Consider the following 27,073-nt stretch of genomic DNA (forward strand, 5'->3'; position numbering starts at 1 on the left):
ATTCATCTACCACATCTGGGCTGCATCTGAAAACATATGAAGCTGACTTGCTGCTTAATTAGTTAATGGCTTATCTGTTAATGAATGGAACTCTTAAGGAAACTGGTCTCCGAACAGTTTGAAAAACAACATATTTTCATCCTGCCTCCGTATACAGCTTCCGAAGGCAGCATTTTCCTGGTGTCGGACGCAGCACCGGTTTCGTGTTCACGCCTAAAAAAAATCTATTCCCCTCTTGTGGCCTGATGTTTGTAACCGCCAGAGCAACGCAACAGTGCACATAATGTATAACGGGACCTTGCGTTGGCCAAGCACTTGCATCTGCTTTTGCATACTTGAGTGAAGTGTTTTGGCCTTAAGACTATATAGATATTACAGTTTCATTTTCTGTAAAGCTGCTTTGAAATTATGTGTGTTTTGAAAAGTGCTATACAATTAAAAATGACTTGACAAACAGATGTTTAGGAAAGTCCTGTGGTAGTTTTTTCTTGATCGTTTTGGGAGAAAATAAAATCAATGGAGTGGAGCCTTTAGCCCTGTTGTACCCTTTATTACTAAAAGACAAGGAAAATGTCAAATCAAGGGCTGTGCATCCAAGACATGATCTGAATCATTAACAGAACCAACAAATGGAAAACAATATCTGTAATAAGGAAACAAACATTTCCATTAGCAGCACATTCTCAACTTACTAAAACTACAGGAACATTCTGGTACATTTCTAGTTATTTCTGTAAGGGGTATATTTAATAGTCTCATGCTCTTGTTTACTTTTATTAAAAATGATTTCAAAGATGTAAGTACCTCACACACTGAATTGATCACGAATAAACTATTTTTAGGGGCTTTTTCACTTTCCTTTCGACGCTCCACCCTCTTGTCCAGTAAGTGGCGGTAATGCGCCAAAAGGTGGTTTGCCAACCGTCATTAAACTTCAGAAGTAGGAAAAGCTTTGAACGCATTGTGTTTGTTTTCTTGCTTGTAACAAACTGCACGAACTTCGTATTAAAGTAAACGGAAATGCCGCAGCTGTTCTCCTCATCGTAAACGCGATTATAAACTGTCATTGTTGTAAAGATGGAGTTTATTAAAGAAGAGAATGAAGACATCAGTATTACACAATCATGCAGAATTAAAAGTGAAGAGACGGAGGAACAAATAGGTTGGTGTTTATTTTTGCTTCTTCATAAAGACGGCTGAGGAACATGAGGGAATATTCCGGGTTCAATTCAAGTTAAACTCAATCAACAGCATTTGTAGCATAATATTGATGACCACAAACATTTTATTTGACTCTTTCCTCCTTTTCTTAAAAAAATGAAATAAAGGACAAATCTGGGTTACACTTACAATGGAAGTGAATACGGCCAAATTTTGGAGGGTTTAAACACAGAAATGTGAAGTTAATAATTTGATAAAAGTACTTGCATTAATTCTTCTGTTAAAACACATGTATTACTTGAGCTGTAAAGCTGTTTAAATCGTTATGTATTGTCATTTTAGGGTTTGTTGACGTTACATCGTCATGCTAACGAAGTTGTAAAATTGGTTATAACTTCACACAGAACAGGCTAGTAAGTGATTTTATCACACTAAAATAATGTTAACACACATATCGTTTACGTCTTGAGGCTATACTTTTAAAATGGTTAAAAAATGTTTTGGCCCCATTCACTTCCATTATGAGTGCTTCACTGACTGGAACCTCGGTATTTCTTTTTTTTATTTTAAAGAACAATTTTTTTTTTGTGGTAATCAATATTATGCTACAAATGCTGTTGATTGAGCTTAACTCAAGTATTGAACCCAGAATATTCCGTTAAGTACAAATAAACAATTTAAAGCAGGGCTACAATATAATATATCTAAATCCTTTGCTTTAGCATTATTTAAGTGTTTTTCTATTATTATTTAAATATCCAATTTTTTACATAATTTCCTTCATCACAAATAATAACCAACTCCATTATCTTTCTTACAAAACATACAATAGTATTACAATAATTTTTAGAAATGCTCAATTTTAATGTCATGTTTTGGACATGTGGCATAGTAAAACCTTTTGGTAAAAGTACATTACTGTGCAAAAGTTTTAGGCACTTAAGATGTTTTACAAAAATATTTGTCTTAAGATAGTTATTTAGATCTTCAGCTTTAGTGTCAATAGGATAAATACATTTTAGTCTCACAAACATTACTTTTGCAAATAGAAAAGATTAGAATAGAAGAACAAGGCGCTCTGCAAGAGATGGCATTGCCTCCCACAAAGCCCTCCACTGAACATCGAGCCAGTCTGAGATTACATCCTATCTGCCAACATCCAAGATAAACTGTGTCCAGGTGTACCTAGGAGAATTGGTGCTGTTTTAAAGGCGAAGGTGGTCACACTTTCTATTGTAGGCTAACAAGAAAAAGAAATCTGTTAATTCCTACTTCATCTTACATCAGTGGATCCATCCATTGTTTCAAAGAACTTGTAATAAGTACTCTATCCAGTACTGGTAATGATTCATCTCAGTTACTCCAGTCTTTTTATTCTGTTCACCAAAAATATTCATTCAGATTAGTAAAAAGGGTCTAAACTCCTGAAGAGCAATGGTCCAGTGTGTCATTATCCAGTCATACTGTGCATGCACCAAATGCCTGTGAATGATTGCAGTCATATGGAGCATACTTTCAAAATCGAAGTATATTTTGGGCTTAGAACAACAACACATGCTTTGTCTATACACATAATTAGGTAATAAGACCAGCTGAGCTTGGTAGAAAGAAAAACACCCTTGAAGTAACAGAACTGAAATATAAGAAACTTTACAGAATACAAATGCCAAATACCAAGAACGATTTCATAGACAAAAAAGTAAGTTAAACTTACATTAAAGAAAAAGAGCAATCTCTTCATTCATGCCCCTAGCTAAAAATGTAAACACATAATATCTCTGAAGTAATCTTTTGTCTCATTCCCCCTCTCCTGAAAGGTAAGATCCTCTTAATGCCCAGGAATTTGAAATCTGAAGTGAAATTATTGGCAGAAACATAGGAGATATGTCATTTTGTCTCCTAACAGCACTCGTGTGTTCAATTATTCTTGTGTGTAATGTTAACATTATATGAATATGAAGAAAGACTAGAAAGTGTTTGCTCTATAAAGAGGATGATTGTTTAAGTGTGAAAGCAGCAGAGATGACAGGATGAAGTGAGGGAGCAGAGATTAGAGTTAGTGAAAAGTTTCAAGTTTTTTATTTTATTTATAAAGCACATTTAAAACAATAGTCATTGGCCAAAGTGCTGTACAGTAAAACATAAAAACAAAAACACACACAAGGAAATCAACAATTTGAACATAAAACACATAAAAGGACGATCTCAGGCTGAATTAAAGGCCAGCAAGTAATTATGAGTCTTAAACCTCAATTGAAAAAGAATCAAAATAGGAGCCTGCCTAACATGCAGAGGAAGGCTTTTCCAGAGCCTCAGGGCTGTAGCGGCAAAAGCACGGTCCCCCCATGTTTCAACCTAGCCCTTGGAACAAGCTTTGATGTCAAAAAGACAACTCACCAGTGGTTCTATGGAATTTGCATCCTTACGCTTCAGAGGTAAATAAAGTTGGGTGTCATCAGCATAGTAGTGGAACGAGATGCCATATTTCCTGAAAACAGATCCTAAAGAGAGCATAGGAAGAACAGAATTTGTCCGAGCATAGAACCCTGTGGAACCTCACAAGGAATGGGTGCTGATGAGGTTACACCGCTGCCAGAGCAGACTTAAAAGCTTCTATCGGACAGATAAGATCGAAACCATTCCAGAGCAATGCTATAACACCAACACATCGCTCTTAAGCGAGAAATTAGAATATTATGGTCATAGGCGGAGTTTGACATTCGAGCCAGGGGGGGCAAAAAATTTAATAAAATCATTGTAGCAGCTGGGACCTGCATGGCCTATCAATTGGGGAACTCAGCACTAGCACATATAGAGCGATAATGCTCCTATAATTAATTGGATCATTGGTCCAATAGTAAAAAGTGAGGAGGAATAACATAATTTGGGCAGCCAGAGTGTTTCATATGATCAACCATTTCTTTCAAACTAGAGCGAGACACCGGCTCAAATTGGTCAAAAACAGCAGAGCAAGATGTTGTAGCCATAGGGTCAAAAGACGGAGAAATTTGTGCTCTGATATAGTGCTTCTCTGCAAAAAAAAGTGTAAAAACTTACAGGTTTCTAATAAAAAAACATTAGTTTGAGGAGCATTAAGAACAGCATCAATGGTATTAAAAAGAACACAAGGTTTATGTTAATTTCTTAAAATTATATATCAGTAAAATACTGTCTTTTCTGCTTTGACAGTTTTTTTGTTATCTATACCAGTTTTCCTTTAGAATGTCTAGAGATACCTGTAGCTTATCCTATTTCCACTTGCGTTCTGCTTTCCTGCACTCTCGTCTGACAGCGCGAGTAGTGTCATTTAACCAAGGTTAATTTTTGGACTTCACACGGATCATTTTAAAAGGAGCAACAGTATCTAAAATGCTATTGCAGTTGGAATAAAAATGTGATAGTACCTCCTCACTATTAGAACAGGGGAGGGACAAAGAGTGCATGTGGACATTATTTTGGTAAGCAGCAGCGAAATATAAAGCAGTGGAGGGGTTAAAAGCTTGACAACGACGAGCAGGAACACCCGATGCCGAAACATGATATGGCACAGAAATGTAAAATAAAATAGGCATGTGATCGGAAAACACTGCATCACATAAAACAAAATTAAATACAGATAGTCCACAAGAAAAAATAAGCTCCAATTTGTGCACACCTTCATGCGTGGGACATGTTACAGACTGTACCAGGTTAAAAGAATCCATGAGATTGAAGAAATCTCTTACCAACGACTTGGAGGGACAACATACATGAATATTAATGTCTCCCATATTTATGACGTTATCATATTTTGACATAAAAACCGTCAAAAAATCTGAAAAGTCATTTATGAAATATTTGTTGTATTTAGGAGGCCGGTAGATCACAGAACATAATACTGACTCGAAACAAATCAGTTCAAACTCTAAAAAAAACACATCTCAATATACCTGCTTTCAGAATAGCACTCTGTCCAGGTGTGTTTGAATGCAAGAACGCATTCTCATCTAGTGTCAAGCAACCATGTGTGGTTTGGTGTCTGTACAGCTGCAAATTGACTTACTGCCCCTTCTGAAAACGCTGAAATGTCTTGGGAAATGATTAATTGCATAAATGTTTTTAACACCTTTTTTTAATATAATGAATCGGTCTGAATTAATATGTTAAATTGACAGCCCTACTTATAACTAGATTAACCTTTACTTGATCAATGCTCCAAAATAGTTTTTAAACACATAAGTAAAACAATGTGCTTGCCTCAGTCACTTTCTGGGTATTCTTCAGCGGTCCTTTAAAAGCGCTCTTAGCCTACATTCATACAGACAGGATTATCACAGAAAATGTGTAATATTGCGACCTAAATAGACCAAACAACAAAAAATATTTTTTAACTTCTGAATGAGAGATGTTCCTTGTGTACTCTGTGGTCACAAATCAGGCTCACCTGCATACAGAGATAAATTGTGGACAAATATAATGTAAATGTCTGCGAAAATTTGGGAATATTTGTGCTGACTTCAGACCTGTTTACATTTGTCCCACGATGTGGCATGAATCAAAAGCATTTTTTTTTTAGGCTGATACTGTTTCACAGTTGTTTCTCCATTTATCCCCATTGTTTTCCCTGCTGATGGTCACAAATGTGGCCAGTGTGAAGAAAAAATGTCAATATGGTGCAGTACTAGACATTTTTAATATTCCATGTTTACTAACGCACCACAACTCTGTTCACCATCCCTACTCGTTAACTTTAAGAGGTCATTGAAAAATATTTTTAACAATCTTTTAATAAAACAGGAAAAAAGTACTCATCTGTAATGGATCTTGATTTACTGTATGCCTGCTATACCAGACTGATCTCGCAGTGATATTGGAAACTGTAGGTTCACTTTTCTTTTGCTGAAATTTGTCTTTACTAACCAAAATTTGAAGTACTGTCCCCAGTGGCCAAAATGTTTTTGGGCCTATGTGAGCTCCAGTTTCTGGGAAAAAAGTCCATGGAGGAGTGCAAAAAGCAAGTTGTTTTCAGCTTTACAGGCTGTAATACAGTGAAGAGGATTACATATTTTAGAAACTGTACCTCCCAAACCTAAACGTATCCATAAGTGGGGTAAAAATGTAATGTAAGAGAGGAAAATGCACATTTATCACTATGCAAACGCAATTACTTCCTGGTTTTGCTGGGGAAGGTAAACATGCTGGAGCCGATGCAAATACGTCTGATAGATGCCGTTGTCAATAAGTTGGCATAACGTGGCCCTTCCTAGGCTACCGGAAATATCAGAAACAACATGCCGACCTCTCGTGTGATCAGGTTTGCTATAAAGTCTTTGTTTTCTGCAAGTAAGATGAGGAAAGAACACTGTTGCATAAATCTACTTCTGTTTGTCTTTATAGTCATATGTGCACATGTATTTTATTTACAAGTACAGTTGAAGTCAGAAGTTTAAATACACCTTAGCTGAGTACATTTAATATGTTTTTCAAAATTCCTGACATTTAATCGTAGAAAACATTCCCTGTCTTAGGTCAGTTAGGATAAGAATAGTAGAGGGAATTATTTATTTAAGCTTTATTTCTTTCATCATATTCCTAGTGGGTCAGAAGTTTACATACACTTTTTTTTTTAGAGTTTGGTAGCATTGCCTTTAAATTGTGTAACTTGTGTCAAACGTTTTGGGTAGCCTTCCACAAGCTTCCCACAATAAGTCAGGTTTGTGGGCCTACTTGCTCGCACACACTTTTTCAGTTCTACCCACAAATTGTCTATCAGAATAAGTCCAGGGGCTTGTGATGGCCACTCCAATACCTTGACTTTGTTGTTCTTAAGCCATTTTGCCAGAACTATGAAGGTATGCTTGGGGTCATTGGCATTTGGATGACCCATTTATGACCAAGCTTCAACTTCCTGGCTGATGTCTTGAGACAAAAAGTCAAAATCTTTGTCGCCATGTGTACTTGCAAACTGTATTATTTATTTTTTTGGTGGTTTTGGAGCAGTGGCTTCTACCTTGCTGAGCAGCATTTCAGGTTATGTCGATAGAGTACTTGTTTTACTGTGGATATAGATACTTGTCTACCCGTTTCCTCCTGCATCTTCACAAGGTCCTTTGTTGTTGTTCTGGGATTGATTTGCACTTTTCGCACCAAACTATGTTCAACTCTACAAGACAGAATGCGTCTCCTTCCTGAGTGGTATGATGGCTGCATGGTCCCATGGTGTTTATACTTTCGTACTATTGTTTGTACAGATGAACATGGTAACTTCAGGCATTTGAAATTGCTCCTAAGGATGAGCCAGACTTTTGGGGGTCCCCAATTTGTTTTTCTGAGGTCTTCTGAAACAATCTGTCAGTAAATAATTGTTGGAAAAATGACTTTTCATGCACAATGTAGATTTCCTAAACGACTTGCCAAGCTATAGTTTGCTAATATGAAATCTGTGGAGTGGTTAAAAATGAGTTTTAATCACTTCAACCTAAGTGTATACATTCACAATCTTCTTACTTCAGCTGTACATTCCAAAACGATTTGTCAAACCCTTCCTTTCTTTTTTTTCCTAAAAGGGAACTGAACTGTATGTGTTAACAAAACACATCATGATACATTACTTTAATATTCATTCATTTCAGGCTTGTCACTCTTGCAATTAATTTTGACAATTTGTTGTTTTCACTTTAGACCTGAATGTGAAAGAGGAAAGTCAAGAACTGAATGAAGAGGACAAGAAATATAACACGGAATCAACTGACCGAAAAAAAGCCAAAAAGCCCTTCACCTGCTCTCAATGTGGAAACTGTTTCATAGCCAAAAAAAGTCTTAAGTGTCACATGAGAATTCACACTGGAGAGAGGCCCTACATGTGCCAAGAGTGTGGGAAGAGTTTTGTTTATAGTGGAAGCTTTGCTGTGCACAAGCGAATTCACAAAAATGAGAAGCTTTTCACGTGCCATCAGTGTGGAAGGGGTTTCACAGTGAAAGAAAATCTTAAAATGCACATGAAAATTCACACTGGAGAAAAGCCTTTTACATGCCAAGAGTGTGGAAAGAGTTTTGCACTAAAAACAGGTCTTAAGGTTCACCTGAGAATGCACACTGGAGAAAAACCTTTTACATGCCAAGAGTGTGGGAAGAGTTTCACACAAAAAATAAACCTACAGACTCACATGAGATTTCACACTGGAGAGAGACCATACACGTGCCAAGAGTGTGGGAAGAGTTTTGTTTATAGTAGAAGCCTTGATGTGCACAAGCGAATTCACACTGGAGAGAGGCCTTTCACGTGCCAAGAGTGTGGAAAGAGTTTTATTTGTAATGGAAGCCTTATTGTGCATAAACGGGTTCACACTAAAGAGAAGCTCTTCACGTGCCTTCAGTGTGGAATGGCTTTTGCACGGAAAGGAACCCTTAAAATGCACATGAGAATTCACACTGGAGAGAAGCCTTTCACATGCAAAGAGTGTGGAAAGAGTTTTGCACGTAGAGAAGCACATCGTTTGCACATGCGAATTCACACTGGTGAGAGACCGTTTACATGCCATCAGTGTGGAAAGGGTTTCATACAGGCAAAGAGACTCAAAATTCATCTGTGTTCACACCTGTAAATTCATGCAAAAGGGAAGCCTTAAGCAGTGCCTGTGGCGTGCACAGAAATGGGGGCAGCAGGCGCGTGAGTCCCTTTCATTCACAAATCTTAAGGTGCCCTTTTGGTCATTCAGAAAAAGGGAAGAATTTGTAATTATAATAATAAAATAGTTAAATAAAACAATTAAATCTCATAATAATATCACAATAACAGTAATAATGTGTTATGAGATTTCTTTGTTAAAGAAAATTAAGCAGAGGTGCATTTAACAGTGCACGCAACAGCAGATCGGAGGTGGATTCCAATCGTAAGTGATCCTCCTTATGCCCTACTCTCTCTGAAGTGCTGATCCCTTGAAGTGGGTACTCTGGTGGAAACATGGCATTACTGTATGAATTTGCTCTTCGCTAATGTGGAAAGGCCCTTCGGTAAAACACTTAATTTTCTCACATTCGTTTGACTGAGCTTTCGAATGTTGTCCCTCCCGCAGCATTTCCATTCAAGGGACAGTAACGCAGTTTGGACTTTGCCCCGGAACATCAAAGTGCTGTTACCTCAGATGAATAACAGGTCAGATAAAAAGACCACTCCATGTACTGTGTTGTAAGTTCATCAAAAGAATACAATTTGATTGCTACCACATTTCCAACAGTGCACTTGCAGTGTACATAATCCTATTAATTATAATAGGTGTGGTCGTGTGGCTGACCCTGCACTCTGACCCCAGCTTAGCTGAGATATGTGAAAACTAATACATTTCACTGTATATATGCAAAAAACTGTGCGTATAATGTGTGACCAAAATAAAGGATTCTAAGGATTCTACATGAGAGCCCTAACCAAAAAAGCTCTGTGCCATTACCAGGGTAATAACATGGTACTGAATGATTATTACATTTATATGTCATGATACTGTCATTGTACTACAAGCAAGGTACTTTAAAAAATACCATGGTTTTACTATGACAAGTCAAAAACATGGGGTTTCCTTTTGATTGAGTTCACGCAACACTGTGAGAAATCGCTTTGGGTATTCCTTCTCCGACTACCTGGTTGAAGCCCTTGTACAATAATGCCAATCCTCTGATTGGCAATGGTGTTTGAGCACCGCCCCTTTAGGCACTTAGTTGGCCTATATTAGTGGGCACAAAATCTGAATTTTTTCAGAAATATCTTCTTTCAAGACAGCGACATTATCTCTCCTCTTGGAAGCCCTCTATGCTTCTCCATCGAGATACAATTCTTCAGCGGATGGGATCTTCTCTGCAGAAGCAGACAGGACGACTTATCGCCTGTACTACTCAGCACCTGCAGCAAGAAGACTCACTGCTACTTGGTGTTCCAGCAAAGATTCTCTCAGCCTCGCCGTCAAAGATGCTTCTGGGTGAATGGGTTCTTTGCTTCAGATGCTCGTCTTTAAACAACGCTGCGCTTCAGCGAGACCCCACACTATTCCCGCAGTGTTCTGGCAGGAGATATTATATCCTTTATACTAAAAGTATTTATATATATATATATATATATATATATATATGTTACTATATCATAAAAAGAGCCGCTTCTGTGCATCACGATTTGAGGGAAGATCCCGCCCTCCCACCCGCCCAGTGGGATCCCGAGGGACCACATGAGGAGGCACAGTGGGGCTGCAACGTTAAGATGGATGAATTCGAGGAGGATCTTGCACCAGCGCAACCCCTACGAGCCCTCCCGATCATCCGATGTAGCGTCCTCGCCAGTACAGTATACACGTGATGAGATCCGGCCCTCTGTCGGAGTGCACGGCCTTATTACGTTTGGCTGATCTGACAATGGAGATGATGCCATGTCCTTGCAGCTGCTCTGACTTCAACATATATAGCTGAGCCTTCGTTGAAGCCAGACCCACATAATTCATGCTGTTCATTTCCCCTACCTGCCAGAGTTCGCCTAGAGGCTACAAATATATGTTGTTTCTGTGTGTTGTGTCCATAGAAAAAATGTTCACTCTCCCTCCACACCAGAGTTCACCAGGAGGTTATACAAGTTGTTTCTGTGTGCTGTGTTTATATAGACAGTTTTCTCACACAACAAAAAAAAACAAATGCATTCGCCACACCTGCGCAAAATGCACACACACACATTCACACGTTGCTCAACTTTGGTGCGTTGTGCGATGGATGCCCAGCTTTCGGCACGTGGACAGGTGCGAAGCAGGCATGGCACATCAACTGCCTAGAACTGCTAGCTGACTTCCTAGGCTTGAAGGTTTTTCATTCCAACATAGTGATTCACCATGTTCTGATTCGTTCTGACAATATGACAGTAGTGGCATGCATAAATCGTCAGGGTGGAACTTGTTCGCTGCCATTGATGAGCCTGGCACAGCATCCTCTCCTGTGGAGCGGGCACCATCTCTTCCTGCAAGCAACATTAGTCGGGTTGCCTGAACTGCAGAGCGGATCTGCAGTTGTGCCAGGGAGCGATGTCAGGGGAATGGAGACTTCATCCTCATATGTCCTGAGGTATTGATAAGTATCTGGCAAAGTGGAAGTTGACCTATTTGCCTGTTCGGAAAATGCCCACTGTCCCCTCTGGTACTCCATGTCCCAAGCCGCACTGGGGGTGGAAGCCTTGGCACACCAATGTCCTGTGAAATGCAAGTGACCTTTCCCCCGGTATTCCTCCTCCATTCTGTTAGAATCAGAGCCAGAGAGAACACCGAAATGGCCCAATCAGTCCTGGTTTCAGTAGATGATGGAGATACTGGACAGCCCTCCGTGGAGGGACCTCTTCTCTCAAGCATTGGGCACGATCTAACATACCCAGCCGGAACTGTGGAACCTACATGTGTGACCCCAGAACGGAGTGCGTCGAATGAGCCAGAATCAGCTCAGTCTGTAATTAATACCATCTTGCAGGCTAGAGCTCCGTCCACGAAGCACTGAAATGGCATGTATTTGCAAATTGGTGCTCATCGAGTGGTAAAGACCCATTGAATTCTTAGGCAATGTAGATACTAGATCCTTACTTTCTTTCAAGAGCAGAGACACAGGTATTACCCCGCCAACACTTAAGATTTATGTAGCGACTATGTCGGCATATCATGCCCAAGAGGCTGGCTCCTCTATAGGCAGATATGACTTAATCATAAAATTTCTTAGGGGAACGAAGCACTTAAATACCCCTCATCCTGCTACAGGCCTAATTTGGGATTTAAATCTGGTGCTGAATGCACTCATGAATCCCCCCTTTTGAAACATAAGAATCTGTTGAGTTGCATGTACTTTTTCTAAAAACCGCACTCTTGTTGGCTCTGGCCTCAGTTAAACAGGTGGGTGATATGCAGGCGCAATTGGTTGACAGCTCCCGCCTGGAATTTGGGCTGGGTCTTTCAAATCCACCATCAAACCCAGAAAAGGCGATGTGCCTATGGTTCGATCCACACCCTTCAGAGCTCAGGTGGTCCACATACAAAGCCTTCTTTCCCCCATCGTTTTATTCGGATGAGGAGCAGGAGATGTATTTGCTATGCCCTGTGCGGGGAGTATACATGTACGTGGAGTGCGCTTGCTAGTTGTCAGAGTTGTCAGAGCAGCTCTTTGGTTGTTATGGAGGATGATCAAATTGCATGTCTGTTTCCAAGCAAAGGCTCTCTCATTGGCTCATTGATGCAATTGCCCTCGCTTATGAATCACATGGCGACAGATGCCCCATTGGTGTGAAAACGCATTCACCTAGTGGTATGGCCTCTTCATGGGCATGGACAAATTGAGCAGGTTGGTCTTCACAAAGCACGTTTGCTAGGTTTTACAACTTAGATGTGGTGTTCATCTCTTCACAAGTCATCTCTGTCTGGAGCGCTTAATGTTCCAACACTCAGCAGGTGAGCCCAATTCTTTTTATTATGTACAGCTCTCGAAAACATTAAGAGACCATTGCAAATTATTAGTTTCTCTGGATTTACTACTTTTAGGTATGCGTTTGAGTAAAATTAACATTTTTGTTTTATTCTATAAAGTACTGACATTTCTCAAAAATTCCAAATAAAACATTGTCATTTAGAGCATTTAATTGCAGAAAATTACAACTGGTCAAAATAGCAAAAAAGATGCAGCGCTTTCAGACCTCGAATAATGCAAACTAATTCATATTCATTTTTAAACAACACAGTACTAATGTTTTATCTTAGGAAGAGTTCAGAAATCAGTATTTAGGGGAATAACCCTGATTTTCAATCACAGCTTTCTACCAGTCTTTCACAGTGTTGTTGAATGTCTTTATGCCACTCCTGGTGCAAAAATTCATGCAGCTACCAGATTCCAGCCTCTGCAACGAATCTGCCCAATTCCAGCCTTGTTGAAGTACCCCCAGATCATCACAAATCTTCCACCAAATTTCACAGTAGGTGCAAGACAATGTGGCTTTAAGTCCTCTCCAGGTCTCTGTCTAACCATTAGACAACCAGGCAGGTGCGGAGTTTGCGATCCTTCACATCGAAAGCGACATTACGGGCAAGCTCTCACCTGAGACCATTATCGACGCATATGCAGGACAAAAAACGAAAATTACTGTTGCACTAGTCTGGACAATGTCTAGGTCTGTAAGTTTTATTTCTCTGCCAAATAACTGCTTAAGCTGGAGAAACTCAACACACTGCTTTCAATATGCTGTTCAATATGTTTCAAAAGTGGAGAGTAGGCTATTGCGTGACTGTTCATTTTTCCCGTGTCTCAAAATGTTTTAAATGTTTCATTAATATTTTAACAGTGCAAAAGTGGTCCACATTTCATTGATCCTAATTGTGTCCGAAGTTCTGAACGAAGATGCGATGCGAAGTCAAGTGGCTGTTTATGCGAAGTTCTACCGGTTTACAAATATGATTGTATTGTAGGCCTACTGTTTTTTTTCTTGGGTTAAAAATAAATATGTGTTTATTTAGCATGTTTGTTTTGTCCATATGTGCTAGTGCTGAGTTCCCCAATTGATAGGCCATGCAGGTCCCAGCTGCTACAATGATTTTTTTTTTTTGCCCCCCCCTGGCTCGAATGTCAAACTCCGCCTATGCAACCAGGTGGAGGATTGATGATGATGCACTCTTGTCTCTCAGTCAGAAAATTCTTAAGAGATGGTGATTTTGCACCAGCTTACATAGGCCAACTGCACACCTAAAGGGCTGGGGCTCAAACACCATTGCCAATCACAGGATTGAAGTTATTGTACAAGGTCATCTACTAGGTTATCGGAGAAGGAATCCCCAAAGTGATTTCTCGCAATGTCTCATTCCCTTCATCTCAGGGAGCAGAGGTTACATGTGTAACCAGAGACGTTATCAGACCATGTCTGAAAATCTATAAATAAACAAGTGTAATACCATGTTGCTTTTTGTGAGAAATATAAAATAATTGGCTGTTATTTATGGCAAAGGAGAAAAATGAAGGGGAAAAAAAAACATTATTTACTACAATAAAAATGCTTAAATACTCAAAAAGCAAAGAAATTATTCAAGAATAAATAATAAAATCAGAGTCTGTTTTCATTCTTCCGCCCCTGTCCCTGCTATGGTCTGTGCACGTCACTGAGCCGTGCCCTCACTGCACGACTATCAGACTACCTGAAACTCTGTACTGCTTACATTACACAAGATTTCTTGTCATCTGTATTCTTGTTGTAATCATTAGGATGCTACGATATGTAATTTTGTGACCGATACTGTTACCAGTAATTCACAGCTTATTGTGACCAATAATAATAAAAAATAAAATCTTGATGTGTTTGATTGTCACCATAATTGTGATTTGCATGTGAAGTGTTGACGCTCATGCATGTCTCTTTGACAAGCTTAAGTCTGAATATAATAAAGGGATTTGATGTTGGTCTTTGACCATCAACTGGACATTTACCACCAAATGGCAGTTTAATTTACTTCTGACAATGGGATAGGCCTAACTACTTACATGGTTATCAATAATATTAAAAGATAATATAAGTATTGAATTTGTATATTCACTTTGAATGTAACTACGATAAAGTTGATTAAACAAATATATTAAGCTCATTTTAAGAGTTATGTTCCGTTTAAACAACTTTTCCTTTTAAGTTGACTCAATTTAAAATTAAGGCATGACAAACTCTTTTGTTAAGTTGAAACAAGATTTTTACACCCATCTATACAAATTCGAAGAGAAGTCTGATGTTGTGTAGTTGGGACTGGAACATTCTTTGATCCAGGTGAAAGACCAACATCTCATGTTTTCATGTCCTCACGAACTGGAGCTCCTGCAATGAAACCAAAACAATTCAAGCATCAGCAACGATTATTATAGACAGTAAATATAACTTGAGGCTAAAAACGTGTTTGAGGCTACGTCCACAATATTACGTTTTAGTTTGAAAACGTATTTTTCTCTAAGTTTTGGCCTTCCATCCACACTGGGACATTGATTTTGACAGCAGAAATGGAGCATTTAGAGAACTCTCCCAAGTGGATACATTTGAAAACGCTGTCTTTGCATTGTATTGTGGACAGGGAAAAGAGAACAATCTGAAAACACAGTTTCTAAATGTATCTGGACGTAGCCTGAGAATGTCTCTGTGATGCATTCATCTTCCACCGGCTCATGTGAGTGTTACAGATCAAGCGCGAGCAACTTGTGAAAGATTCTCCTGCGTCAATAAGTGGACGCAAAAGCAGCATTCTGTGTATGTTTCCGACGCATCTGGTAAGCGCATTGCTTTCAATGAGAAACCTTTGGAGTCAGTAGACTCGCAAAGAGCATTTTAATTTTATCATTGTGAAATTAGACGTGTGGGTACAATTCTGTCATTATATATGTTGGGCTTTGATTTTAATTTCATTTATAGTATTTAAAGTTTATTCAGCAACATTTAATAGTTTGTTGTGGTTAATGTTTAATCAGTTGTTTTCTGTATGCATCTCTGCTGGAGTGTCCTGTTTCGTTCTGTGTGTTCCTAGACTTCTGTTCACTTTGCGTAAAGAACAGATCCAAATTATTAAACAATCACAGTCATTTTAAGATGCAATAATTGCCCCATCAAGAAGCATTATGTCACAGGATTGACCGATGTCATTGGTGCCATTGACGTGCATGTCTACATAAAAATTTTATGCGATCTATCAGCATTGTCTTTGCGATCGACGTATTGGGCACCCCTGTCATAGATTATCCCGAGTGATCTACACACATTCCGCCATTTTTTCCCATGCTGGAGCAGATACAGTGAGAAGAATAATGTCTCAGCTTCGTAAGTATCATAAGTGTTTACATATAAACATACACATTTACATTACATACAAAGTCAATGCAAAGATGTGAATAGACATACTTCATTCTCAAATTTTTCAACTCGAGCGAAAAATCCGCATGACGCATTGCGATTGTCTGGATGTCACTGACATACTGATGTAGTAGCAAAAGAAATCTGGGAAAATGAATGATAAAATTGTCGTAGCGGTGTGTGGGCACCTGGAATTGTATGACACAACGTCATACATGTACAGAGACCGGACGAAAAAAGACAACGCTTGGAGAAAAGTGAGCAAGGAAGTTGGATTACCTGGTAAATTCTGAAAATATGCGCGTCTACTTGATTCCAGCTATTGGTTGTACTTTACTATGAACCAAGTTGTAGAAGCCCCTCCTCCTGTCCTTCTCCAGAGGAGAAGGGGGAATACTCACGGGAACACGAGTTTAAAAACACATTTATAATCCACCGGTCAAACTCACGTGAACAATGCGAGGCGAAAATGTTCTTCGTGTTGTATGTGAACGTACCCATAAGGGTCTTCATGAACTCCCGGCATCAGAGCCACTGAAGATGCAGTGGACAAGTTTTGTTTTTGAAGGAAATGTGCCCCCAAACATGCAAAAATGTGTGTATGTTTGTGCAAATCATTCTACACCGGACTGCTTTGTGAATGAGTGTCAATATAAAGCAGAATTTTCAGAAAATGTACATACATATATATATATATTCATACATGTATGGCTGAACTCCGGTATTTACTCTGTCAGTCATATCGGTTCTGATTTGTTGTTGCTGTTGTATCCGAAGCACAAGCTGTAAAGGCACAGCCCTCTTCCGGAAAGGGGGCGGGGAGCAGCAGCTTATTTGCATTTAAAGAGAGACACAAAATCAGCGTGTTTTTGATTCCACCCAAAAAGAGGCATTTATAACATGATATAATAAATTATCTGTGGGGTATTTTGAGCTGAAACTTCACAAACACATTCTGAGGACACCTGAGACTTCTATTACATCTTGTAAAAAGGGACATAATAGGTCTCCTTTAAGACTTCAGTCAGTTGCAAAAAAAACTTAGATCGGTCTAATATTTACATTGTACTTTATACAACTTTATTCTGGGGTTACCAACTCATTATCAACTGCACATATTTCCAGAGTACTGAAAGTGTTCAACAGACAAGTTGGACAGCCATCTTGTTCCCATAATGAATTTCCACCACAACAAACAGTTTAACACTAATAAAGTTCTGCATTTTCTAACTCCTTTATCGTGAATAGATTTCTATCCCTGTCTGACCATGAAATTAAACTTCGCTTGTTGTAATTTATTGATTTGTGTACTTAAAAGTAACATTCATATCCTGATCTGCATAATTTTTCAGTGAATCGCTAAACAGCAATGACAGCATGTGCAAATAACCACTGCTTTTACCAGATGCAATTCATTCGTAGTGAATTCTGCCTTACAAAACAAAAAGGCAGTAACTGCATTTTTGTTAAAAAATGAGTTATTTTCATGACATTCAAGGCATCCTTTGTTATGTGACAAAACATCTTATCTCAAATGTGTGTCGTTTTGGAGAAAAATGGTAGTCGTTTGTACAGTAACTGCAAAAAGCCCTAGTGAAACAAAGCATGAGTACAGTAACATCCATTACTGTATTCTTGTTAGGTTTTACCGTGTTGCTGCGCAGTGAAGTTACTGTTTCCATGGTGAACACACACAGCTGACTTCGCGGCATCCTCACGGGACGGTTTTAACATTTGCGATTTCACCCTTCTAACTTCTAAGCCGGGGAAAGAAGATGGTCGAACTGGCGTTGAAAAGAAAATACCCGGAGAATGGTAAGTAACAGTGACAGATTAAACATTTAGAGGCTAGGCTATCACAATATAAACACCTGTCAGCCGCCAGGGCGGGACTTCCTCTCAGAGGTCCATTCAGATAGCATTATGCTAATTGACAGGCGATGTTTTAAATAGCTTTGCTTACCTGCCCCTGATCCTCCCTGCTCCTAGCTGTAACTTTATTCACATCATCGCCGATGCCATGTCATCATTTTTTTGTTCATGTCACAAAGTTATAATCCAACCAGCGGTGGAAAAATATTCAATAACTAGAAAAGCACTCGGAGAGCACTAACCTCTGTCAAGGTAGCCTAATAGGTCACTGAGGCAATACAATTCCAAATGTCCAGTGTTCCGGATCACCACCAAAATATAGTAATCTGTTCCTTGTCCTAACCCATGTTGTCCGAAAATGTCATCCAAATCCGTACAGTACTTTTCGAGTTTTCTTACTAACGAACAGACAGACAGAAACAGCACCAAAAGATAACCTTTGGGTGGAGGTAAAACTTCTAAAGGCATCAGGCTATCCCATAACATCCAAGCAGCCAGCGTGATGATCTTTGCTCTTATTAGCCTACATGAACGGCGTCTTCATTTTCCATAGGCTAATCATTCACGGTGTTGTTGTCCAGCAGGAGAATATAACTGTCCATAAACACAGCTATCGGTGTAACAGTTATTCTTTAACGCAGTGGTTCTGAACCGGTGGGGCGCGGACACTCTCCCGGGGGGGCGCGAGTAGGCTACGATGGAAGGGAAAAAAAACTGGAAAAAACTTTTTTTGCAAATTTTTTTTATCACTAAACTACTGTCATAAAAAGTTATAGTTTTGTATATACATAACTCCTGAATAAAAATTAAAATGTGTTTGGACTGATTTAAAAAAAAAAGTTTTGAACAAATTTGATTGGTTTGTCGATAGTGAGCGCAAATGCAGGTTATAAGCATAAGCGGTTTCATTAAGCGAGTCACTGAGTCGTTCATTCAAACGATTCGTTCAAACGGCCGATTCATCAAGAATGAGACAGATGTTTGTGAATGGGTCATTGAATCTTTGACTCAACCGATTCGTTCACAACACTGAATCATTCAAAACACGATTGAGTATTGCTGTGAGATGCGCTATGCTAAATAAATAACAATACATTGTTGTAACAGCAATATCTCCAAGTTTTGTTTTTCAATGTAAAAATGTCATGATTTGCCAATGCAAAGAGAGTGCCCCCACTTCAAGCACTGATTATAACACAAGCACTGATTATAACACAAACAAATCATCCTCCTGGCGGCTTTTTTTTTTTTGTTGTCAAAATCGACAATTCCAGCGACTTTTACTGGTGTTTTTGGAGACTTTTGTGGTGTTTGGAGACTCGAAAGCACGAATCACTCTGCAGTTAGGCCTGCTGTGCTCAACGAACAGCGGGTGCTGCCGTGAGCCCCTCTCCCGTCCAAAAGCACTCACAGGCGGTCAGTCTCTCAGTAGCATCGCGCAGCAGTTAGAGCAGAGAGGAGACACACACCCTTCCGCGTCCAGGCTGCAAATGAATCGCGCATGGCCGCCGCCGTTCCCGCCCTGGCTTACAGAGCGGGGTGTAAATGTTCACTCACTCTCACACAAAAATAAATCACTGCATTTACATTGACTCACGACATAGCTTTCCATTCACTCTAGTCTAGTCTCTTGCCAAGTTTGCTTGTGCCAGCTCTCGCTAGTCTTATCAATCTCGATTTATATAGGCCTTTACTACAAAACCCCAACACTCTTTTTAAAGACTAAACACACAAACATTCTTTTTTAAGATTAGATCAAATCTCAGCCCTAGCCAGTATTTTTTTTTAACTGCTAGGCAGTAGCTACACTTAGCTAAAACTACCCACACGACTAAGACACACACACACACACACACGCACACACTGACGAGGACTACAATCGTTAAGTATTAAAATAAAATCTGAATTGTCTGCAAAATAATTATTTTGTTCATTTAATTAAAGATTGTGCCGACTGATTAGCTCCTGATGCGTCTCTCAACATACACCACACACACACACAGTTACATACTGCCTAAACTTTATTGAAAACACATCAAAATGGAGAAATTTCTTGTGAGGACCAACAAGTCAACCGACGCACCACCAGCTGCAAAAAAGCTTAGAAGGTACGATGAAGCATACCTGCAATTTGGGTTTACAGTCACGGCTGATCTGAGACCTCAGTGTGTCATGTGTGCCGAGGTGCTGGCAAACGACAGTATGAAGCCCTGCAAATTAAAAAGGCACCTCGAAACAAAGCATGCTGGAATTAAAAATAAACCAGCTGAATATTTTAAAAGAAAGCTTGATGGCCTCCATCAGCAACAGGCAACCATTTCAGTGCACAGCACTGTGTCTAAACAGTGTTTGGAGGCCAAAAGGATCGGTAAACTGGGTAAACCGCATACAATCGCCGAGACTCTCATTTTGCCGGCAGTGTAAGACATGTGCAGAATAATGATAGGTGATAGTGCAGCAGCCAAACTCGGTGCAGTACCACTGTCCAATGACACAGTCGCTAGGAGAATTGTAGACATGTACAATGATATCAGAGAGCAACTGATAGAGTTCGTAAAAAGAGTCCTTACTATGCGCTGCAGCTGGACGAATCCACTGATAATGCTGGGCAGGCACACCTCCTCACCTATGTCAGGTATCTGCGGGACAAGGCGATTGAGGAGGATGTCCTGTTTTGCCGGCCTCTTCAGTATCACACTACAGGAGAAGCCATTTTCGATGTCCTAGATATTTTTATCCGTGAAAATAGTTTGGCTTGGGACCGATGCGTTGGCCTATGCACGGATGGTGCGCAGGCAATGACGGGGCGTGAGCGTGGCCTAGCTAGACCTCTGGCATGGCCGCATCAGTCGAGGGAACTGCGACATGTTCCCCAGCCTTGCAGACTTTATCACTGATGCAGGCACGTCACACGATTTCTCCTCCCTATTTCAATCAGCGTCTGAGCACCTGTCAGCAATAAGAAAACAATTTGCGACGTACTTTAAAGAGGATTATCGCTCTTATGCGTGGGTTCGAGATCCGTTTGTGTGCACAGCAAACGAGCTATCAATTGATATGCAGGAACAGCTTATTGAGCTGAAGAGTGACAGTAGACTGAAGGAACTCTTTAGCTCCTGCCCTCTTTCGTCATTCTGGGCAGCATTGATGCAGGAATACCCTGAACTCTGTGACGTCTCCTTGAAGATTCTCCTTCCTTTCGCGTCGACATATTTGTGTGAGGCAGGATTCTCAAAGCACTCAAAACGAAATACTGCAATTGTGCACAAATCGAGGATGATTTGAGGCTATGTTTATCAAACATTGAGCCAAGAATTGAGGATCTTTGCAAGGCAAAGCAGGCTCAGGTCTCACATTAACATCACCTACCAGCAAGCTTCTGTAAAAAATGCAGATGATGCCTACTATTAGGCCTAGTAATAATAACAATAATAAAGCATAAATTAATATCAGAGGTCTGGTGCCAATTCCCAATTATAGCAATAGCCTAGTAATGATAATAGGCCTACTGATGATGATAATAATAATAATATTAACAACAACAATAAAGCATGTAACCTCATATAATTATATAGCAATAGCCTAGTAGGCGTACTACTACTCATAATAATAATAATAATGCCTGCAACTCACATTAGAAGTCTGGTGCTACTGCCAATTATAATAATAATAATAATAATAACAACAACAACAATAAAGCATGGGGCGGGGCGGGGGGCACTGGGGCCCCAACTGCAATGAACCAGCTTTGGGGGGGCCCAGCTTGCAAAAGGTTGAGAACCCCTGCTTTAACGTGACAGGTGTCTGTTCAACTTAAAACACACTCTCTTCGGGGCCGCTGTTTGAAGACTATGTCCGCTGTTTAGAGAAGTTAGCGAGTTGTGAGCAAAACTGACATCTTTCTCTTTACTGCATCCATGCTTTCAACAAAAACAAACATCTGCAGAGCGAGCCGGCAGGTATTTACGCCCCCCTTAGCTCTCAGGCTCAAACACATTGGTTCCTGTTCCTAAGCATTTATTTATTGCACGGTTTCTTCTTCTGAATATAAAATTATATATTTAATTCCCCTTAATTATATTAACCTATGAAAATGTTGTCCCTCTGCATGACTGCAAGCTTCTATGTTTTATCCAATTATTGTTGGCCTAATGTAACTTATGAAGCCAGGCTGCGTTTTTGTGTGTTGGCTTTTCTTCATTTTCATTAAGGGTGCAAAATTATTAATTTATTGTGTTTAATTCATGCATTATTTTGTCATGGACCTAATTGAAGTTATTCCCTGTACAATGAAATATTATGATATACAGACATCATTATGTATTGATCAGAGTGAAGATGTTGTCCTGTAGGTCCATATAATATAATAATAATAATAATTTGTTGCAGTATACAGACAGACAGACAGACACAGACAGATGTGGAATTACATTCATGCCACTAATTTTCTCTCTTTTTCATTTAAGATACACATGTTGGTATTCCATCAAAGAGGCAGCAAGTCCTGCCCCCCGCTAAAGAAATGGAGTGGACCACCCTGGGCACTTTGGATACCACCAGCGTGGACAGCTTATATGATGACATTACAGACCTAGATTATGTCCCAATCCCTACGATGACAGACTGAAGTGGAACTTGGAGACCCAGGGGAACAAGTTCAAGAGCCGGAGCCCCAGCCAGAGCCACAGCCAGGGCCACAGCCTGATGTGGAATCACGTCGACCACCAATGAGAGAGCCATGTGGTGCCAAATTTCGAAGAAGGTGTACAGACCATATTTCAGAGGAAAGACGGAGGGAGATATTGAGTCAATACTGGGAGATGACCTACACAGAAAGACGATCATGGATGTTTTACTCAGTTACCCCAATGCCAACCAAAAGAACAACAACCGGCCCAGAAAATCGCCATGGCCGCTCATTCATCTACCGGCTGCAAAACCAGAAAGGAGAGCCAAGACAGGTCTGCAAAATGTTTTTCCTGTCATAATTGGGCTATCACCCTAAAAATGACAGTCTAGTCATTTCCATGATTGGGAAGTCGAACACCAGGCCACTGGTTCCATCCAAGGCCAGAGAGGAAGGCAGGCTGCAGTCAACAAGATGGACGTGAAGACCTTTGATGACCACATTGAGTCCTCCCATCATTGTGTGAGCCATTACAGACGGGAGCATGCCCCAAATCGACGGTACCTGCCAATTGACATCACAATAAAGATGATGCATTCAGACTACCTGGATAAAGGAAACGCCTGCTCCTATGAAGCATACAGGAACACTGTAAAAGACAAAAAAAATCAGCTTTGCCAAACTTGGGGAGGAGCAATGTGAGGACTGTTTGGAACATGCTGAACATGTGAACTGCCACACAAGGGAGACTGAAAGCTCAGATTGTCCAGAGTGCCTAAGGTGGAACAAACATAAGCAGTCTGCCCTAGAGAGCCGCCAAAGCTACCAGGCAGATGCAGAGAGGGACTGGCCGGACATGACATCAGTTCGGAGCATGGACCTCCAGAAGGTGATAATGCTGCCACGCATGCCAGGAGTCAAGTCAGCAGTATTTACTCGTTGCATCGTGGCATACTACGAAACATTTGCCTCAGTGGGGAAAAAAAACACCATCGCTGTACTGTGGCACGAGGGAATGGCTGGGTGAAATGCAGCGGAAATTACATCAGCATACACAACTGCATTGGAGAAGGAGCGGGATGTACGCCACACCATATTCTGGGTGGACAATTGCAGTGCACAGAATAAGAACTGGTGCCTTCTATCCTCACTCGTCACTCTTGTGAACAGTGACACCATTTCACAGGAGGACATCACACTAAAGTTTTTTGAGAGGGGACACACGTGCAGGAGCGCAGACAATTTCCACCATGGTGTCAAGCAGCAAATGAGGAGCCGTCCAGGTGGTGTGGTCTACGACTTCGAGGACTTTGTGAGTGTTGTGGCAAGCTCCAACTCCAGGAAGGTGGATGTTGTCAAATTGGAGAATGCCAATGTGACAGATTGGAGGGATGGCCACTCCACCGTCAACGTCAAGAAAGCGCAAGCACCAAATCTTAGGGAGATGGCGGAGATGCAGGTGCGGCGTGGCTCCAAGAGCCTCTTTTACAAACTATCCCATACGGAGACTGAATTTATGGAATTGGACTTCCTCATGAAGAAATTCTCGCTGAAGGTGCCCACTCTTTTGCGACCACTGAATAGAGGGGTTGAGGAGGTCAAGAAGAGAGACATCTGTAATCTTTGTCCTCTCATGCCACCAAACAGGAGGGTGTTCTGGTATTCCCTGCCTGTGAGCAATGTTGTGGAGGATGAGGAGTAATAACCATATGAAATTATTTTATTTATATATATATATATATATATATATATATATATATATCTACAATCTATTATTAAATGTATGTTTACTAATTTGAAATATCTGTCCCATATATTCATTTCATTCAGTACTTTGTGTTTATAAACCTACTGAAACAGATACTGCACCATATAAAATCATCAACTTGTTTATCTTAGTTATCATCATAAGAGTTTGAAAAGCCTTAGAAACACTTAGGCAAAATTATTTTGTTTTGCTCTGTTGAATTGCAGTTTAACTTGCCTATATTGCTCCAAAGAAAGTTGTTTTGCAGTGCTTTAACATTAATGTGATTTGTAGGTATAGCAGATACTACATTACAGATACAGAAACACCCCCAGACACACATTAATCTAATACATACACATAATAATGTGGTCCTATTCAAAATAAATTGTCCCCATTTGGGCCTTGATACAGCTTAGCAATGTGAGACTTTAAGCAGCCGTTTCAGCACCAGAACAGCTTCCGGGTGGAAAATATTGACCTAAAATGGTCAAATTAGTTTGGGTTCGGTATATCCATGTTCAGGAAAACAAATGGTTCCAATTATTTCAAATACAGTGTATCTAACACACCCAGAGCCCAAGTTGCAAAATAGTTTTGGGAGAATCTGTAGTTACTGCCTTTTTCCTTGGTATGGTGCCACGTTTTTGGTAAGTAATACAAAGCAAGAATACAGTAACTGCAAAATAGGGGTAAAATATCAAATTAAATATGAGGATTGATATGTACAAAGAATAAGCTAATATAAAGTAACAAAACAGCCACATGTCCAATAATCTACCTACAACTACTTAGGCTGGATGACAGGATAACTTTAAAGTCATTTTTCTCAGTTCTGCACTCTGCGTAGTTACTGCCTTTTTGCTTTGTAGGGCAGAATCCCCCCCCGTAGGTCCCTCCTTGAGAGTCCATTACTGTTTGAACATTTTTCGCCATTTACAGAATATCAGAAACATCGATGGATAATTCTAGATGCAATGCTCTTGCATCAGTCCTTGCCATTTGTCTTTACTTTCCCTGTTATGGACCCATTTTGAAAGCACTTTTAAGTCCATTTGATATGTTTTTATTAAAGGCATATTCCAGGTTCAATACAAGTGTAACCCCTATCCACCAACCATTTGCACAAGGTCAGAGTTTTTGATAAAGACCTGAGTTCTTTTATTTCTAAATGATCTTTTAATCCTGTCTTCTAATATGGATTAACCTCCAAGGAATCACTTCATGCAAGCAGTCTGTTTACTTATAGCATATGAGTTGTTTATAAATCACTTTTAAACTAAAAAACACCCACACACTCACAAATAAACGTTTAAACCAATAAATATTGTATTAAATGTCAATGAAAGTTAACTTTGTATTTAAATGAAATGGATCAAGAATGTGAATTTCACAATGTAAATGAAAACAAAACAAAAAACAAATAAAATATGTCAAAACCACCCTCTGAGATTGTCTTACTTTTAACAGTAACTAAACACTTTTTAAGCTTTTATCATATTCAAAAATACAATCAAAATGGAAAGGAAAAAAAACAGTCACAATATCATTAGTGCCCTCGAATGTTTACATCCCACCCCGTTGCAGCCCTGACACGGAGCTTGAGTGCGTAGTGGCCGAGAAAACGAAACTGGCCCCTTCGCTCCAGAGAGCAAACAAAAAGAACGTTTAGATGGTTACCTCAATCTGGTTGCTAGTTTGCGTTGAAACACGTCCGCATTCATCACCTTGAAATGGTCCTGAGTCCCATGTGTTGCAATGTCTCCGTGTACAACAGGTGCGATGATTGTTGGAGCATCGGATTCTCATAAAGCTAGTCGATGCTCACCGACATTTTCATCCTGGGAAACCAAAAGTCTTCAAATTTATCCTGCAACTCCGCTTGGTTTAAGCAGATGACAACAACAGTTTCAGTCTAGAAAGTATGCCAACATGCACAGCGTTCAACTCTGGCCGAGCCAAACATGCAGCGAATGCAAACTTACATGTAACCGTCCGATGTAATAACGAGCCACCTCCTTAGTGCAGAAATACGAGCAGTACTCCTGATTACAGGGCAGATTCTCGTTTTAAACACTCGCTAAAATCGCGTCTTTTTCTCCCTCTCAGTTTCTCTCATCTCTCCTCTCTTCTCTCTCGAACTTTTCTTCCCAAAACAAAACAAACCCTCCCATAGGAAAATCTGATTGCTCACAAACTTGTCAGTCTCTTATTTGGCCAATGCACATCAACTAACAACCCAAAATGATGTTAGACACGTTTTTCACATGTACACCCCAACCAAACTCTAATATAGAAAAGAAAACAATACATGGGTCATTCTACATAAACGTCCACTTTTGGTATGTCAAGATGTCTTAAAATGTATTTAATTTTCTAACATTTTTAGACCACATTATTTGATTACTCTTTGACTTTATGAATACTTATAAATGACAGCTTAATGATTTTTAATTTTTTTTGTGCATGTATTTAAAGACCGCATTCACCATTTTTTTGTCACTGGTGTTACCTTCTTTAGCAATATTAAAGGTGTTTATGAAATATTATTAGGGCCCAAGCACAAAGTGCGTAGGACCCTATTGTTTTCGTTAGGATTATTATTATTATTATTATTATTATTATTATTATTTTTTTTTTTTACGACTTACGGGGCACTTTTGGGGCTCTTAACATGCTCAAAAACTCTTGAAACTTTGCACACGGGTCAGAACCTGCGGTCATTAGGGCCGGCCTGAAGCTGGTACCCGGGCGTGGCAGGGGGGCTCGACAGCGCCCCCTGGAACAGGGGCCGAAAACACGCTTGCATGTAATAATATGAAAC

The 27,073-nt window shown here is 39.9% G+C and overlaps 1 protein-coding gene and 1 long non-coding RNA gene across 2 annotated transcripts; one reads left to right on the forward strand and one right to left on the reverse strand.

Moving 5' to 3' along the window:
- The first annotated feature begins 770 nt into the window (after positions 1 to 770).
- LOC127644560 (gastrula zinc finger protein XlCGF7.1-like) lies at positions 771 to 14,497 on the forward strand. The gene is made up of 2 exons (XM_052127784.1): positions 771 to 1,162; positions 7,822 to 14,497. The coding sequence occupies exons 1-2, from the start codon at positions 1,078 to 1,080 to the stop codon at positions 8,742 to 8,744; spliced, it is 1,008 nt and encodes a 335-aa protein (XP_051983744.1). The 5' UTR covers positions 771 to 1,077; the 3' UTR covers positions 8,745 to 14,497.
- A 147-nt stretch (positions 14,498 to 14,644) lies between these two features.
- LOC127644580 (uncharacterized) lies at positions 14,645 to 26,378 on the reverse strand. Its single transcript, XR_007970685.1, has 3 exons — positions 26,235 to 26,378; positions 25,930 to 26,090; positions 14,645 to 14,983 (listed from the first exon to the last, which is right to left on the reverse strand). It is a non-coding gene; the product is annotated as an uncharacterized LOC127644580 (long non-coding RNA).
- Positions 26,379 to 27,073: the final 695 nt, after the last annotated feature.

Source organism: Xyrauchen texanus, chromosome 6, assembly GCF_025860055.1.
Source record: "Xyrauchen texanus isolate HMW12.3.18 chromosome 6, RBS_HiC_50CHRs, whole genome shotgun sequence".
NCBI lineage: Eukaryota > Metazoa > Chordata > Actinopteri > Cypriniformes > Catostomidae > Xyrauchen > Xyrauchen texanus.